At 38.9% G+C, this 18772-nt stretch overlaps 1 protein-coding gene across 1 annotated transcript in view; it reads left to right on the top strand.

Annotated features, from left to right (window-relative positions):
- The window catches only part of KIF26A (kinesin family member 26A), a gene marked incomplete at both ends in the record, with an annotated part of 189985 nt that overhangs the window by 104707 nt on the left and 66506 nt on the right, over positions 1-18772 (top strand). Inside the window, one exon of the mRNA XM_083353389.1 lies at positions 10602-10759. Coding sequence (XP_083209515.1) covers positions 10602-10759 — 158 coding nt within the window. The remainder of the gene's footprint in view (positions 1-10601; positions 10760-18772) is intronic.

Genomic DNA, 18772 nt, shown 5'->3' with positions numbered 1-18772 from the left:
TTAATTGTTCTGTCAGGAAATTTCTCCTTAGTTCTAGAATGCTTCTCTCATTGATTAGTTTCCATCCATTTCTTCTTGTCCTGCCCTCAGATGCTTTGGAGAATAGCTTGACTCCCTCTTCTTTATGGTAACCCCTGAAATATTGGAACTATCATATCACCCCTAGACCTTCTCTTCATTAAACTAGACATACCCAATTCCAGCAACCGTTCTTTATCTGTTTTAGCCTCCAATCCCCTAATCATCTTTGTTGTTCTTTTCTGCACTCTTTCTAGATCTCAACATCTTTTTTACATTGTGGTAGCCAAAACAGGATGCTGTATTCAAAGCGTGGCCTTACCAAGGCATTATAAACCTTCTCCAATACCTTTCTCAAATGGTTATTCAATATGGTTAGATCAAGAGTTGGTTTCTTTAGGGGATGCACAAGCACCTTCTTAAAGGTAAAAGGTATAATCCCTTCCCTCAAAGAAGCATTTCCTATCACTTTAAATCTGCATATTTCATTAGTTGCTTAGAGGAACCTTATAATGAACAGATCCAACTCATATATGCCAGAGCTTGTATTGCCAGGGACCTGTCCATAAGATTAAAAAATATCCAAGGTAATCTTGAAAGATATTACCCCGTCACCCTCAAATCTCATGTCATATCTTCCTTTGCTAATCACTGATAACTTGTCTGTTGGACTCATAACATTTCCTGCAGTATTCCTCCCTCCCTGCCCCCACAACCATCATCCAACAAATATTTGTCACTGACATAGGATTGGACCTCTCTTAACTCTATACCTAAATATTATAAATTATTATAAAGGTTCAGACACTCAACCAAAGAATCCCTGTCCCCCTTTGGACCTGGTGTTCTCAAGGTACTTCCACTTACACTTTCACAGCATTCTGTGCGCCTTTGGCGTCTAGTCAGGCTGGCCACATGACCACGGAGACGTCCTTGGACCTTTTTCTGTGTCTCATTCAGAGAGCAGAGTTCTTAAACCTCGCCATAATCTTTGTGTAGTAAAGACAAAGCTTCATAGTTGAAACCTACAACAAAAAATGCTTGGTTATAAAGCTGTATTCATGAACCTGATGTAAGCTTTGCAATCAAAAAATACGATATGGGCTAGCACTTGGTAGAGTAGCAATGCAAGCCTTGGAAAAGCCATTTTGATACTGGACTGTGTCTATCAGCAAATTCAGAATTATGCAGGAATTTTTTTTCCCTGTGACAATCCAATCCAGTATAGAAAAAGTATTGATACTTTTGAAATTTGCTATGGAAGAAAATTCTTGAAAATCTCATGGCCAGCCCCCAAAATCTCAACAAATAAATCATAGAAAATATCAATTCAGAATTCTCACTTGTGGCACAAATGTCTGAGCCAAATTGGATAGATTATGCAAAATATGGCTCTCTAGAGAAATATATAGTGCTAGTAAAGGTAGATGGAAAGAGAAGAACATGAGCAGTAGCATGGTGGATAGACTCAGTCAGGGCTGCTTCAGGCATACAAGGCACCTGTGTGCAGAATTCTACTTGCTAACTTTGCCCCTATAAACAGTCTTTTTAATATTCAATCTTTTTAACTAAAATTACATAACAAAAATTATGCAAGGGCCTGGTGGATCATGGATATAGTTTCTGTTGGTGGTTAAGTGTTCATATGGGAATCAACCCAATCACTGATATAATATCTTTTTTTTAAAAAAAACCTTGTATGGTGCACTGCACACTGGCTGCCCATCTCAGAAAGAAGAAGCAAGCAGGAAAGTGTTTTGATGAACTCTAGGGAGAGGTTTCTTCCATAGTATGGAGACTGCCACAGAGAAGGAGCCCTTCTTGGTCCTCATGGAAGGTGAGGGACATTTAGCTCATGGAAGGTGGGGACATTCAGCATCTCCTCTTGGAATACATACATGAACCACCTATAGTTGGAACAGACTGTCCTGGATGTACATGAAAACCAAACTTTTTAATGTCTTAAAACTGGGAGCTTAGATTGCATATTTAAGCAATTATTCCAGTGATGGAAGCAACAATATTGTATTGTTAAATATTCTCATCCTTGTTAGCAGCTGTTCTACAGTAATTTGGTGTAATTGTGCAGACCAAATAACCTCCAAAGGCATAGAGAATGCATTGCAGTAGCCTAATTGTACAATGAGGGGGAGGTGAGTAATGGTTATAGAGTAATTCAGTCTTCCTCAGGTCTTTCTCAACAATCTCCAAATCTTTTGGCATTGGAATTACCATGCTTCCCAACCTACACAAGTTTTTGTTGACTGGAAATTTTTGTAAATCTAATATATCTGAGGATCATCAAGACAGGAAGTGCTATTCTCACTTTATTGTTGATCCTGAATATGTGTTGTTCTTTTCTCTACAGCCAATTTAGTTTATCATCATATTCAAGAAAACACAGAGATACTAAACTTAAACCTATGGCATCAGTCAGTTCATCACTCAAAGTCCTAGAAAAATGTGTCAATAAGAGACAGGATTTTCTTAAAGTTTTCTGCTCTGTCAGCATAGCAAAACTTGTTTAACTGCTAACTTTAAATGTGTTAATTGAATAATTAAAGATTTACTAGTGTGATATCGATCATCTATAGCATGGGTGTCAAACGTGATCGCATCACGTGACATATCATGATGTATTGTGACATTTTTTGCCTTTGCGGAACCAGGGTGGGCATGGCCTGTGCATGACGCATCAGGCCCTCGGGCCATCAGTTTGACACCCCTGATCTATAAAAACGTTTTCCTAATTAATTTATCCTAGCAAGTTGACTTCATTCCTTCATTTGACACTTGGTGTATGGGCTTGTGACATTTCCATTCCATTGACATAAGGCATGAAAGGTGAGCAAGATTCTGCTTTCAGTGATTACTATGACATTGTTATGTTACTGGCATTTCATTTTTTTAAAAAACAATAGAGGTTTCTCAGACATGGGCAATTAGTTTTGTTAGAAAAACATAAACGGTCTCCCCTTACTGAACAGGAGAATAAACTATGAAGCTTCTTTATACAGTGAATTAATTGTGCTTAGGTATTGCCTGCTTTGATTTGCAGTAACTTCCAAGTTTTTAGATACATGAGATGAAGGTTGCATCAAATAAAGCCACTAGTCCTCAGAATACTTTTTGAGGATGTCAGTCCCTATTGGTTGGAAACTATGTCCTCTTTCAAAGAGCATTGTAAATAATGATCTATCCAAGGCTAAGGATGTAGTGTGGGAAGCTACACATGCGATATTATAAAGCACCATAGTATGAATTCAGTTGATAGTACAGTATTAGAGACCCAGGAACTGATATAAAATAGTGAAGAGGAGTTCTGATGTTTGTGTGAACAAATTAGAGCAAAGTCTTGGAAACACAAGAAAGGCTGCAACTGTTGTTATTTGCAGCACTGAACTTAATAAAAAAATGAAGTTCTCAAGCCTGCACTCTTGCCCTTATTGGTCTGCATTTGTCTTGTTTAGACTGCCTGACTATTCATAAGTACAGGTAGCCCTTAACTTGCAACCATTCAGTTAGCAATTGTTTGAAGTTACAATGGCACTGAAAACAATGAGTAATGACTGGTCCTTGCATTTGGGCCATTGCAGAAACCGCACAATTCAGATACTTAGCAACCAGCATGTATTTATGATGGTTTTGCAGTATCTTGGGGGGGGGGGTGTCATGTGATTTCCAGTTTCTATTTTCCCAGCCAGCTTCTGACAAACAAAGTAAATGGAGGAAGCTGGATTCACAACTGCACAATTCATTTAACATCTGGAAAGATTGCTTAACAACTGTGGCAAAAAAGGTTATAAATTTGGATATGACTCACTTAAGGTAACAATTGTCTTGCTTAATTAACAAAAGAAATTCTGGTTCCAGTTGTGGTCATAAGTTGATATTAAACTCTGTGTTCCTGGTGCTCCTCTTGGCTCAGAAGTACCATTGAACTTGGGCTGGTATCTGAAGAAGCAGGTGCTGGGGTGGTGAATCCCCCCCCCAATTCTATACTGGAGATTCTCTGTGGATTCAGAAACTTTCAGAGCTACATTTGGCTTACCCTCTTCCTGTGAGAACAAGCTAGCTATGAAGTCCAAACAGATTATACAGTATATGGGAGATATAACTGTCCTAGAGCATCACTGCTCAAAACAGTTTTCTTGGTTTGTGTAAACAAGTTGATCAGAAATTACTATAAAACAACCCTCCCCATCAGTGTAGTGTTTCTTTTTGAAATTGTTGTCTACTTTTGCCCTTACTGTATATATATTGCATAAATTAGTCCTTTGACTAATTGAGAGTATACAACATACATATACCATACATATACATGCATTCATGCATTACATATATTAAATAGTTAACTGGGGAATGGCTTTATTTTACTGATCCAGACTATTGTGTGGGTAACTGCAATGAAGAAGTCTACTAAGGGCGATCAGTTCCTTGTTTATAGATTTCTTTATATAGGTAATCCTGGGGTTATGACATTTGTTCAGCAACCATTCAGACTTTGGTAGCACTGAATGAATGGTACTTACATTCTCAGAGTTCTGGCTGTTACAGCATCCTAATGGTCATATGATCATAATTTCCAACGTTCTCTGGTGGCATCCCACAAGCAAACTCAATGGGGAAATTATTACATGAGATCCTTGTTTAATGACCTGTGCCATCCTCAGGTTATGATGGCAACTGGAACTGCTGGAATTGCCACTAAGTGATGCAGTCACGTGACATTGTACCTTACGATGGCATCAGCAATGGAGATTAGGGTCCCCATTGCTCTCATAACCCATGAACTACCTGTACTCAAGATGTTTGATTTCATTAGTGTTTTACTTGTGTCTGCAGAGTTGTTTGCACATAGGCTTTTCCACTACAGATGGGCATTCTAATGTATGGACATCTGGTGGCAGTTTCATGGTAGTTCTTTCTTTAACCCTGAATGACTATTATGGTTCTGCCACTAGATATTCAAATTTCAAATGGTGCCTTCCTAAATGCAAATAAGACATGAAGGTCTCTGCTTACTTCTCTGTAATAAATGCAGAGCAATGCCTGTGGCATACTATGACAAGGCTCTAACATGTTACCATAGGAGAAGGTTATAAAACATGATCTATGGCAGCAAAGAATTTAAAGTTTTGTGACATCCTGGAGAGTGTTTAATTGCATTTGTGTTTCATTACAACACTGTCTCTTTTTGGCTAAATTTATTTTAACTAATTAGTTTGAAATGTCAGAGTAGTATTTCAGATGCAGAAGTGCACATTATTCATATAGTGGATAACCCTAGTGAAAAATATGTATTGTGGCATCTGATCTGATTAAGCATTTTTAAAAGATTTCATTATTCTAGTAAACATTTCTGAGAAAATACTTGAATGGAACTGTATCTCTCATATGGGTACACACATAGTGGCTTTTTAGATGGATCAAAAGAAGGTATAATAATTATAAATCAGTCTAGCTTGAAATACTATCTGAAGGATAGTATATAGATGATCCTTAAAAACCCATAATAGGTAGGTATCACAGAAGAGAATGAGGATGAACATTTTTATCCCACTTTTCCTCCAAAGACCTCCAAGCAAGATACTTCAATCTCTTAACCCACTTCTTTTTTCTTTATCCTCTTTTATCTTCTCAATCCACCTTAAGAGATAGGTTGCAGTAAAAAGAGAGGCACTGGTCTAAATCACCCAGTTGTGACCATGCCTGGATTGGGAGGTGCTGTTCGTGGTCACTTACACCTTAGTCACCTCACAGTTGAACTGCTGCATCATTTTGTACATGGGGATACCCTTGAAAAGCATTAGGAAACTTCATCTGATCCAGAATTCAATAGCATTTGAAGTTTTGGGTACATCACAATATGCTTGTATAATATTGCTGTTATGTGAACTGCTCTGGCTTTTGGTAGGTTTCCAGGATTCCAGGTGTTAAACATTTCTCTTTCCAGGTAGGAGTCCAATCTGTATTGGATTATCCTAAGCATTATTTTGCTAGCATGTGAAATAAAAAATACTGTACAGTAGTTTGCACATTCTGTTAAAGTAATCTTCTTGGTATTTAAATTGTCCTCTTCCACTTTGTCAGCCATTGTGTTGGTCTCCAGATTTGATGGCTAATATGTGTCAAGTTTCCGACGCATGGGCTTTTCAAGTGACTCTGAGGCATTGTTTACCTTAAAAGTCCTTTATTAGCCTAATACACCGGCAAATGCTTGCTCGAAGGAAGCTGGAATTTGAAATCTCCACCCCTTGCACAATATATTAAAACACAATACACAAGTTTAACATATGAAATGGCTACTTCTTCATCTCTTGTCAAGCAATAACATTCGATGTTAGCAGCATTGGCAATATGTTTAGTGCTGATCTGTTGCTTGCCATTTTTATGAAGATATTCCATAAATCTGAGAGTTTGATATAAGTTGGATGACTATATAAATGTTTGAAAATTTAAATGTATGGCTCCTTTCACTTAATGGATTGCACGTGTCACTTATGAGTGGATTGGCTATAAATGTAGAGTTTGTATGGATAAAGATAAGACAGAAAGAATATTCCAGAACATTGTTTCTCAGCCCCAGCAACCTTAAAATATATGGACGTCAACTCTCAGAATTCCCCAGCCAACATGAGGAAGTTGAACTTCACATATCTTAAAGCTGCCGAAGCTGAAAAACTCTGTTCTAGAACAATGAGTTAAATCATGGGTCAGCAACCCGCGGCTCTGGAGCCGCATGCGGCTCTTTCAGCCTTCTGCGGCTCCCAGTCATCCTCCACCATTTGCACAGAGAGAGAGAGACAGAGAGAGGCAGTTGCGCTTCCCTTCTCTCTCTCTCTCTCTCTCTCTCTCTCTCTCTTTCTCTCTCTCTCTCTCTCTCTCTGTGTAAAAGAGAGTGGCCTCACGCTGTTCTCTGAGAAGCTGACAAGCTTATTGGGTGGGGCTCCTGCCTTTGCTGCATCTCCACAGGAAGCAGGCAGCAGCAAAAAGCAGCAGCAGCAGCAGGAGAACCAGCCCAATAAGAATGTGTGTCAGCTTGTCTGAGAACAGCGTGAAACCAGCTTGCCAGGTGAGCAGAAGATCGGAGAGAGAGGGGGGAGGAGGGAGGGAGGGAGAGAGAGAGAGAGAGAGAGAACTCATGCACAGCAGCCTCTATTTCTTTTTAATTAAACTCTTCAATCAAGCTCCCCCCCTTGCGTTCGCACGTCTGCGCGTGTGTGTTTTGTGGCTCCCAGTGTTTTTTTTCCTCTGGGAAAAGGGTCCAAGTGGCTCTTTGAATGTTTAAGGTTGCCGACCCCTGAGTTAAATAAAAGTATTCTGTGTGCTTTTCTTTGTGTGTATGTGAGTGTGAGCATGTATACACTTTTTGTCTGCATTTTTGCCTCATACTTAAAAAAGAAACTAAGTTTTTTGGGGGGCTGGGCTTGGTTTTTTGGCTGCTCATGTGACCGTTACATGCTACCAATGTGACTGTTGAAATGAAAAATATTCATCAGGGTACAGTCCAAGCCGGGAATAAAAAAAATGGAGACTGCTTTAGAAAGAAGGTTGTAGTTTATTGAAGAGCAGAGCCAGACAGTAAGGTGGCTCTGGGAAAGCTGACCACATGTTGCTGGGAGTGGTGGGTTTTTATACCTTCTGGGACTCTTGAGGTTGTTTCCTGTTCCTGTTTGAGGCTTTGTATTTCCTGTGTCATATATTTTGACCTGAGTCTGAGTGTGCCCTTTTGGTATTGGAGGGTTAATCCTATTATGTTCCCAAAGGTCATGTCTTTTAGAGTTTGGGTGGGGTATGTAGATTTTAGAGGTCTTCTTAATCTCATAGTTTCTAGCTTCCTGGCCCCAACCTTACTGAATGGATTATTACATCTACATTCCTAAAAGCTGCTTTCTGCTGAATTTTCTGGCTTGGGGGGAGGGATAAGTTTCTGCCTTTTAAAGATCTTCTCCATTATTCCTTTGGAGAAATATATTCTACCTTTTTAATATTTCCAAAATATTTCTTTCTCTGGATTCTTCCCACATGACTTTTGGTAAGTTCCTCTTAAAACAGAAGATGTTTGAAGAGATGTGAGACTGAGAAATAATTCCTGACAGTTGTAACTCAGGCAGATAAACAATTCTACCAGGCACCAATAATTCTGAAAAACAAAACCATTCTGCTTATGGTTTTCTGTGTTTTCATGCTTGTCAGATGGTTTAACAGAACATTACCTGTAACAGAGGTTTTCTGCATTATTTGTGTTATGTTTCTCTGGTTCATGCTTTGAATCTTGCCTAGTGTTGCACATGACTTCTTTTTATTACTTATTATGGGCTGTACAGAATACAGGAAATATGAATAAAATAGCTTGTCAGATAGACATGAAGGGTTTGCAAACATATGACAGCACAATAGGCTTAGATCAGCCTTCTGCAATTAGGCACTCTCCCAGAAATGTTGGAGGGCAGCTCCCATCAGACCTGGATCAGAATGGCTACAGATGATGAGAATTATAGCTCAACATATCTGGAGAGCACCAGGTTCAGAAAGCCTGGATTAAACAATCTGTTCAATTGATGTAATCCAAAGCATGACAGCTTCCAAATTTTGCAGACGACAATTTGTAAATTGTCTTGTAACTGTCCTTCTGTTCCATCTGCATTTTTTGATTCTCCAGTAATATCTCCTCCAGGATCTGTTGCCATCATTTGTCAGTGGCCAGAGCTATACAGGCATTTTAAGTTTCACCCTAAGTAATTCCCCTTCTCTTGTCTCTTACTTAGAACTGGAAATACTATTATCTCACTGTCTTTTAGAAACAGGACACTTCCACACACCCTGATTCCTGTTTCTGACTCCCTCAGTAACCAAGTTCAAAGGCAACTTGTTGTCTTTGCTAATCCCATACACTTTTTAAGTCACTCTCCTCTAGCTGACTAATAAGATGTAAAATATATAGTCTATTAATTTTTTTAAGTAGCAGCTTGCTGTGATGATGAAAGGATAACTTGCTATCAATTTTGGAACCTGGTGCTTTTCTCAGTAGTTGTAGCATGGTTGCATGGTGTTGCAGTGTCTGGAGTGATTGTATGTGTGTGTGGGGGGGGAAGTATTCTAAATAATAACTGCATACAGATTCCAAAAACATAGTTGAAGACAGCGTGTGGCCAGGAAGATTGTCCTGGAAGAATAAAAATCTCCTCACCTACCACTTAGGTGAGGACAGAAAATGAATTACTGGTAACTCCAGACTATAAGAGATTCAGGGAAAGAAACACTTCTAGCAGTAAAGTGGCCTGCCCATGGAAGGGAAAAGAGCATTTTTGTCAATTCTCATCCTACTTCCTTTGCCTAGGTTTCAAGGCATAGAGGAATACTTGCAATGATTTGCAGAGGTAAAAATCCAGATAATTGCAGATATGTTTTAAAGTAAAATCAGCAGTCTAGGGTGAATTTCTGTCAAGTCCCTTTCTTTTTGAGGTCCTGTAAACAGAATATTGTATCTGCCACAGCTCAGAACAGGATGTAATGAACGTTTTCACCAATAGAAAAAGAGGTCCATAAATTTGATAGAACATTCAACACAGCAGATGGAATGATTACAGTCTTTATGTCTAATACTTGCTTTTTCTCTCATCCACGCAGTCATAAATAAATAATTTTGGGCTCACCATTGTTGAGACAGATATAAATCAGCTCAACTGCTGAACATAGATGATAGTAGGAAAACAGAGGTATGGAACTTAGTTTGAAGCAGTGCAACAGCATGGTGTGGATCTTTCAAAGCCTCAAAGGGATCTTTTGATTTTCATCAAGATATCTTAATTGTTTTCTTTTCATTAAAGTGTTTTTGCAGTTGCTATTTGATGCCACTGTCCCCATTCATTAGTTCTATTTTCTGGCATTCTACCTTCACCCCCATTCTATTGGCCTAACAAAGCTTGTAAGTACATTGGTTGGAACTGCCTTATATCTGTCCCAGGATATATCCCAAATATCATGATGTAAGATAAGTATTCCTTACTACTATTACCACAATTAATTTATTCACTTAACTAGTACTTTATTATGTAAAAGTTCAGTCCAATTTTCCCCCAATCTACACCTTCCAGAAGTATTGAAATTGGAGATCTCAAAATTCTGTGGTAATAGTAATAAGTGATACAAGTAGGCATAAAATAAATTTTGTCTTTATCAATGATTAATTCAGAAAGCCTTTTATTTATCTTAAATCATGAAGTAAATTTGAATGTATTTATTTAATAGAATTAATACCATTTTTGTGTAACTGCTCTTGTGTGATACTTAAATATTCAATATCATCTTAAACAAGTGACAACTATTGCATGTAAAATGGCTCCCTTCAGTCCTACCTAGAGGGGCAAATTATGAGGTATGCTGGGAACTGCAATTCTGTAATAAGCTTCTTAGTCTGGCTATAGTTTCTCATAGTGATGTTTTTAATTATGCCCTCTGTAGCATTTGGACTTCCTTCTAGTTTTATATTATTCGAAAACCAGACTAATAAATGCTTCATCTTAATAAATATTTTAAATTACTCTGTTTTAAAGTTAAATTAATTTAATTTTTCATAGGAGGCAACAACAGGAGAGTGTGGAAAAGAAGGTTCTAATTTTCAAGTTACCTCAGGACAAAACAACTGTGACCAGATGGGGACTGGCGGTTCCCAGAGTTTGGTTGCTCCTGCTGGCGTCTCCACAGGTACTTCAGCAGCAGCTTCTTTCTTCATAAGGTAATACTGCTGCATTGAATATTAAATGGCGGGAAACCAAATGTTCTTAAACTTCCTTCCTTTCAGTGACTGCTCAGGTAATTGAATGCAGTGAGGCTGTTTGGATAATCTAATTATTATACATGGCAGCACAAGTCTGAAACCCCTAGTGAGGGGGGAAAGTAGCTACAGGAAATTGTGGGGAGAAACTGATGGCAAAATTAACTTCCTCTTTCCACCCACTGTGCATCTGCTAGAAATCCTGCCTTTTTAGCCCTGCTTTGCCAAAAAAAAGAAAACCTGCCTGTGTTATAAAAGTGCATAATTCTGTTGCCAGCATTGGTTCCCCTCCCCACCGCATCTTATTTGTAGAGTTTACAAATGGTCTTGGGAAATTTTGCGATTTTGTGATTTTCTTAATAAGAGTTCTTAGCAATTGTATCACAAGATAGGTCCTGGCATTCAGTTTATGGGAAGCTGTAATAATTAACAACAATAGGCAGTAAAAAAGGAATTGCTCATCTACAGTAGATAAGTTTGCTTCTGGACTTTACTTATGATGAAGTAGGAGCCTCTTCTGAGATTTTCTCATTCAGAAGCTTTGGAAAAGACTGCCAGGAGCCTGTGCATTCAGGAAGTCCAGGAGAAATTAGAAAAGACTACTGTCTAAAATTTGGAATAAAAAGCATTCCAGGGTTAATAGAGTACAAACCAGGAGACCATAAGTTTTTAGTGTGACTTTAGGTCTAAAAACCAGCTGGGTGAATTCAAGTAAGTTGCTTTCTCTATATACCCTTAGGAAAAATGAAACCATTTCTGAAAATCTTGCCAAGAAAACTATGAGAAATAGTCTAGAATAACTGGAAGTGCCTCCCTCCCCCTAGTAGAGTTATATGGCCTAAAGTCAATCTTTCAGTCTTTTTAAACAATTTCTTCACATCTGTTTAGACTGGGGTCCCTAGTCCCCAGTCCCAGGAGAGGTACTTGTCCTTGGCCTGTAAGGAATTGGGCTGTACAAGTGGTGAGGAGTGAGTGAAGCTTCATTTGTGCACATATGGGATCCAGGTTGTGTGTGAAACCATCTCCCCCCCGCCAACCCCCGGGGTCCATGGGAAAAATGGTCTTCCACGAAACTAGTCCTGGATACAAAAAGCTGGTTTAGGCAACCTTCACACAGAGTGATACATAAGCAATTATTTTGTTTCTTGCATGGCATTAAATAAAATAATAAATCCCCCCCACCATGTTTTGGTCTGTGGATATTTATTTATTTTATTTTTTATTTATTTTAATTCCATTTATATCCCGCCCTTCTCCGAAGACTCAGGGCGGCTTACAAGCTTAGCAGTAGCCTTCATTCTATGTATATGCCTGCTTATTAGGGCTTTCACACACACCCTAGCGGCATTATTACAAAGTCAGCTTAATTGCCCCCAACAATCTGGGTCCTCATTTTACCTACCTCGGAAGGATGGAAGGCTGAGTCAACCTTGAGCCTGGTGGGATGCGAACCTGCACTAATTGCAGGCAGCTGGTGTTACTTAAGGAGGCATCAGCCCACTGCTCCACCAAGGCTCTTGGTGTATGTCAAGTACTAGGAAGAGCAACTAGTCAGGCTATGCAAAATCTAGATGGTGCCCTTTGGCATGATTCTTCTTCCTGCTAAACTGCAAAAGAGAAAGAATGCTTGAATAATATTCTGTACTGTACATTTGAAAACCATTATTTTTATCTCATACTGATCCCATCTGTCTTTTTATAGATAATATCCAAGTTATCTACATAATTTGGAAAGAGGTTACTTTGTTACTTTCCAGAAATGTAGAATATGTATCCATTTTGAGTGAAAAATTGTCATTTAAAAATGGTTGCTTAACTTCAACAGACTGAATTTTGTACTGGTATTATATTCGATAGTTTTATTCATTTGCCTCGAAAGGAATAGTTTTTATTTCTCTTTTTTCTTGCTTCCCCCTCCCCTCCCTTCTCTCTTTTTTTTTGCACAGTAACACTTTAGATTAACTGGCACCAAAATAATATTTTAAATAGAAAGTAAATTCCTGAATTCTTCTATATCTTTTGTTTGAACATATCAGTTGAGGGTTGGGGGGATGGCGGGGGAAGGGTGCTGAAATTTACTATGTCTAGATATTGTGCACTAGATTGGGGAAAGCTATGATGGAATATGATGGAATTTGGGTGAAGGAAATGAAATGTTTATAACACTGCAGCCTTACTCACATAATCTTGTCTTTTTTGTGTTCTGCTTATATATGAACATTCTTTTATAGTGTTGAAGATAAGTCTGTTCAGTAATTTGTATATTCTGTTCCTTCAGTTTCCTAACTGAATATTAGGAAAACATCTACAAGGAATCCAATTATCCAGAGAGGTGATGGGCTCCCATTCACAAGAGGGAGGGTAGAAATGAACGCTAGGCAACCATCTGTCAGGGATGTTTTAATTTGGATTCCTGCATTGAATTACATTGGATGTGGGGAAAAAAAATAACCTCTTCCAAGTTCAATTCTATAACTCAAATGCCCAGAGCTGCACTTTGATGCTTTATCTTTAAAGAAAACCTTTTAGTACACTTATTTCTAGAATCAGATGTTGAATCATATTTGTATGCTTCTGAGTTTTCAGATTAAAGAATCTAATTATTTGCTAATGAACATTAATGATATATATAAACTGAGGGTCACTCTCCTATTACAGGCACCTGATGGTTTGCTGATAACCATTTGGCCCTTAGATTGACCATAAAATACAGTCAATAATTGAGGTGACTGAGAGAGCAGAGATCTTACCAATTTTAAACCTGACAAGACAGCTTGTCAGGACTCAGGGTACTGATTGAACAGTGACTGAGCATATGATTAGGCCATCGGAGCAGTAATGAAATGGCAAGGAAAGCATTGCAACATTAGTACAACTGCTAAATGACTAATGTGCTTTACTTCCAAGGCTCAGGTGCTTCAATTAGTTCTAATAAATTGTTCACTTGGCTATTCATTGTGAACTGTGGTTAGTACTGTGTAGGAAGCTTTGAATTGTTTTGTATGCCATTTAGGGATAATGATGGGATAGTAGCAGCAGGAAGGACTGTTTCCCTTCCTTGTGTTCTTCCAGATGAGTAACTTCTAGTAGCACTAACCGAAAGGTATTATGCAGTTGCTCCCTTTTTCCTTTCCTTTCCTTAATAGGTTTTCAGGAGTAGGAAAAAAAAGATAAGTATTACAAATATGGAACATTAAAGTTTTGTGCTTGACGTGGCAATTGCACAATAAATATCTCCTCTTGAATCTTCCGTTGATGTTTGGATCACACATGATTATTCTTGGAGAACCCTGTTTTGTGCCTGTATTCTTAATTTTGCACTTAATGACTGTTGTTGAAAACTGTTATATAGACTTACAGTATGCGTTAGATATGCATACTATAAAGGATAAGTAGGAATGAGTTCCAGGAGCTTCTGAATTACCGTTTCTGCTTTTTTTTTTTTACCATTGGATGTATGAGGTGAACTGCTGATAATTGTAATTTCCACACTCTTTATATGAATAAATATGATTATATTATCATAATGGGAGCCAATTTAGTGTGGTAGTTAAGGCACTAGGATAGAAACCTGCAGGCTGTGAATTCTAATCCTTCTTCAGGCACAAAGCCAGCCGGATGACTTTTGGACCAGTCACTTTCTCTCATCCTTAGGAAGAAAGCAATGGCTAGCCATTTTTGAAAACGCTGCCAAGAAAACTGTAGGGACTTGTTCAGGCAGTCACCAGGAGTTAATACTGATTCAAAGTCAGTCTCAATCAGTCAATCAACCATAAAGTGATTTCCTCAAAATTATTGTTCTTTCTTCGGAAAATATAGATAGATACCTTATGGAATATTAATGGAAACCATTTGTAAGGTGCATGAACTTTATATACCAGCCAAGATAGCCTAACATTAAATCTATTATTGGTCTTTCAAGACTTCAGATAGATGAATCTAGAGTTTAGCATAGTCCTACTATGTGATATCTTTGTATTTAGCAATAATGTGCATGTTATGCTATTTATATTTGTGTATAGGCACGTACATATTAACAAACATTCATGGTATACAAAGATTAGTCAAAGCCCTTGTAACCATTAGCATACTTTCTCTACTGTCTTTCATAGCTGAGATCTCCTTTAAGGACTCCACAGTTTTCATTTTTGCCCCTTCCTCATCTTAACATTCATACATTATTTAATACAGCGAACAATGTGAACTGCCTTTTGTCTTTCTGAACTGCTTGCTTTTGTGATGTGACCTTGGTTAGTAACCATAGAAACATGTTAAAAGCATCAGCGTAAAAAAAAACCCCAAAAAAGAAACAGTAGTTTGGAATGACAATTCGGTGAAAGGAGATCATGATACATTAACAATAATAAAAGCATATATTATGTCTAACCTGTTAAACCTGATTATTCTGGATGATCATCACTTTCAGAATGTTCATCAAAGTAGAGGAAGACAGAAACATATCGTACATTTTAATAATAGCTTTTTAAAAAATATTTGTAGACAAATCTTGGAAAAGTGTCATCTCAAGTCTTGCTTTAGCTCTTAAAACAAGCATTATTTCCTTGTTGAGTTGCTTATATATTCCTCAAAATTTCTGTATTTAATGGCTAGAAATGTTTACACATCCTGATCATCCTAGGAATAACTGGCACTTCAGCTCAGTGTAGAGCTGGCATGATGCAAAGACATTTAGGCAGATGGAGAATGCATAACTGAGTCTGTAGTAATGTAGGTCAGTACAAGCTAATGCAGAGGTCTCCAATCTTTCCTCATTGGCGGACTGGAGAGAAAGGGGGAGAGAAGCATTTTACAGGTGCGTGCACAAACACAAACGGGGCTATGAGCACGCGCGATGCAAACAGGGCAGTGCTAGCGTCCACGTGACACTTGCTAGCACAGCACTGGTTTTGCCCTGTGGGAGCTAACATCACCCCATTTTTGTGCCATGCACCACCTGGTTTTCACGCTGTGTGCCGCCCAGTTTTCTCACTGCATGCCATCTGGTTTGCCCCTGTTTTTGCACTGTGCATCACCCAGTTTTCTACCATTTTTGCGCCTCGTGCCACCTGGTTTTCTCCCATTTTACATTGGGGGGGCGGTTTTTGCACTGCCCGATGCCTGGTTTTCCCCTATTTTTGTGCCATGCGCTGCCCAGTTTTCATGCCATGCGCCACCATTTGCATAGCAGCAGTGGCCTATTTTTACCGCACAGTGTCCTGTTTGTATGGCGGTGGTGGTGCTAGCACAAGTGGGGGTGTTCCATGGCCCGGTGGCCAGTAGGCCATGGCCTGGTAGTGGGCCACAGACCGCAGGTTGGGGACCCCTGAGCTAATGGTTTCTGTGACTCATCAGATACCAAGTTATTTCCTTAACAATTTACATATAAAATTACTGGAGGCTATAGAGAGAAGTCAAGATTTTTTAAGATAAATTTATATGGTCATTTTTGAGGTACTGTGGTGGTAATGGAGAAATCTCTTTGAATAAAGTGTGATATTAAATAAAGAACAGATTTATCATATGATAAAGCTGCTTCTGTAATGAGCATTTATTTTCAATGATGTGTCCAGGAAATAGGGCTTTCAATTTATCATGAGATGCACTATAGTAAGATTAGACAAATTTGCTTTTCTTTTGTGTGGAAGTGGATTGTAGGAAAATGCTTTGCTCCATGAAAATAAAAACTAATACTGGTTTGGACTAGCGTAAAGTTTGATTATGTTAAATAACCAAGCAGATTATGAACTTCTCATAATTTCTTAAATACTTGTGAAGATGATGAATTGTAAATTTACGCTGGCTGTAGTAAGATAAGACTGTATTCTTCAAGCTTTCATTTGATCATTTAGAAATGGGAGAGGATAACACTGATCTGCTTTTGAGTTTTCTTTCTTATGCAAGCCCAACACCTTGATTTGATTTGATTAAATTTATATGCTGCCCTTCTCCCTGAGGACTCAGGGTGGCTCACAACAATAAAAATTAAAAAAACATAGAGTAAAAAATTTAAAAGAGAATTAAACAATAAATGCAAAATTACAAGACAATTTAACCCATCAAAAAGCCTAATTAAAAACAGTAGTCAGTCCAGGCCCACTTGTTGGAACAACCCGGTCTTCAGGTCACGGCGGAAGGACCAAAGGTCAGGGGCCATCCGCAGCTCCAGAGGCAACTCATTCCAGAGGGTTGGCGCGCCCACAGAGAAGGCTCTCCCCCTGGGGGTTGCCAGCTGGCATTGCCTGGCTGACGGCACCCTGAGGAGGCTGACTCTGTGGGAGCAAACCGGGCGATGGGAGGTTGACAATGGCAGCAGGTGGTCTCGAAAGTACCCCGGGCCTAAGCCATGTAGGGCTTTAAAGGTTATTACCAGCACCTTGAATCGCACTCAGAGGGTAACCGGAAGCCAATGCAGCTCGCTTAGTATATATCACAAATTCTTCATGGAATCTCAAATTCTTTGTCTCTTATATCTGTTCATTCATTTGAAAATTTAGTTACATTTTAGAATAGAGAAAATGTTATTAATAAATGAGTTGGACCCAACCTGTTTATTATTTAATTCACTGTATGATGTGAGGGAAAAAAACATGTTTCAAATCCCCTACTTCTATAAACCTGTTTGACTAACCTTGAACAAATCACCTATTTCAAAGAGTTGCTGTGATGCTGAAACAATATTTTGGTATCCTCAGAGGCAGTTCAAGATATCAATGTATAACAAAAATGTTTTTTATTCATTAATTTCAAATTATGCACTGCATGACTACTCATGCATAGATTTTTCTGGCCTTTACAGACCAGTATTTGTTGATTCTGGAAGAGAAAATTATCCTTGGTATTTGAGAAACAATTAGCCATTTGGGATATTGCTTTAGCATCCTGTGTGGATTATTGAGTGAATAATTCATGTTTGTTAGACCCTTCCATGCTGCTGACCTTTGTCACCTTCAGATGATCAAAGGGTTCTACCAATTTCATTTTGACAAATAAGTCGAGGTCCTTCTAGTATATGCTGGAATGGGTGACTGACTACAAGCTCCACAGGACATTACATGCCAGTTTTGAAGGAAATGACAACTACAAGCCTCCAATAGTTTTGTTACTTGATGAGGGATAGTATTCTTCAGAAGAGTAAATAATTTTTTCATGTTCCATGCCTATGCTTTCCAGATCAAAGGCTGGGATGTCAGGATACTTTTTGTTGAGTACAGCTCGGCTTTCAACACCATTTTGTCGAGCATTCTCATCGAGAAGCTGACTGACTTGAAATTCTCCCCCGCCATCTGCGATTGGATTCAAGACTTTCTTAGGGATCGGTTACAAACAGTGAGGGTCGGGTCTGCTTTGTCCAACCCCCTGAAGCTTTGCACCAGCATGCCACAGGGCTGTGTGCTTAGCCCCTACCTGTACTCTTTATACACTTATGATTGTGTATCATCTGACCCATCCACTGCGATAATCAAGTTCGCAGATGATACAACTGTGGGGGGTCTTATTACAGGTGGGGATGAGACAGCATATAGGGCAGAGGTACAAAAACTATCCATATGGTGTAGTAACAACAACTTGCACCTAAACATTGGCAAGACGAAAGAGATGGTTTTAGACTTCGAGAGAAAAAAGGAGGAACCTGCCCCACTTTACATCGGGGAGGACTGTGTTGAGAGAGTTTCCTCCTTTAAATTTCTGGGAGTCTACCTCTGTGAAGATCTGACCTGGAAAGTTAACACAACCCAGGTGGCTAGAAAGGCCCAACAGAGGCTTCACTTTCTTAGGGTCTTGCAGAAGAACAGGGTAGAACAATGGCTAATGACCCTCTTTTACCGGTCTACTATAGAGAGCGTCCTCTCGTATGGTATTGTGGTTTGGTATGCTGGTCTGACAGCCGCGGACAGAAAAGTATTACAGAGGGTAGTGAGCACAGCACAAGACATTGTGGGCTGTTCTGACACCACTGGATGACATCGCCAGGGC

The sequence above is a fragment of the Vipera ursinii genome (genome assembly GCF_947247035.1).
Source record: "Vipera ursinii genome assembly, chromosome: 1".
Lineage (NCBI taxonomy): Eukaryota > Metazoa > Chordata > Lepidosauria > Squamata > Viperidae > Vipera > Vipera ursinii.
The sequence above is the reverse complement of the archived record's forward strand: the minus strand, read 5'-3'. Positions and strand labels throughout refer to the sequence as shown.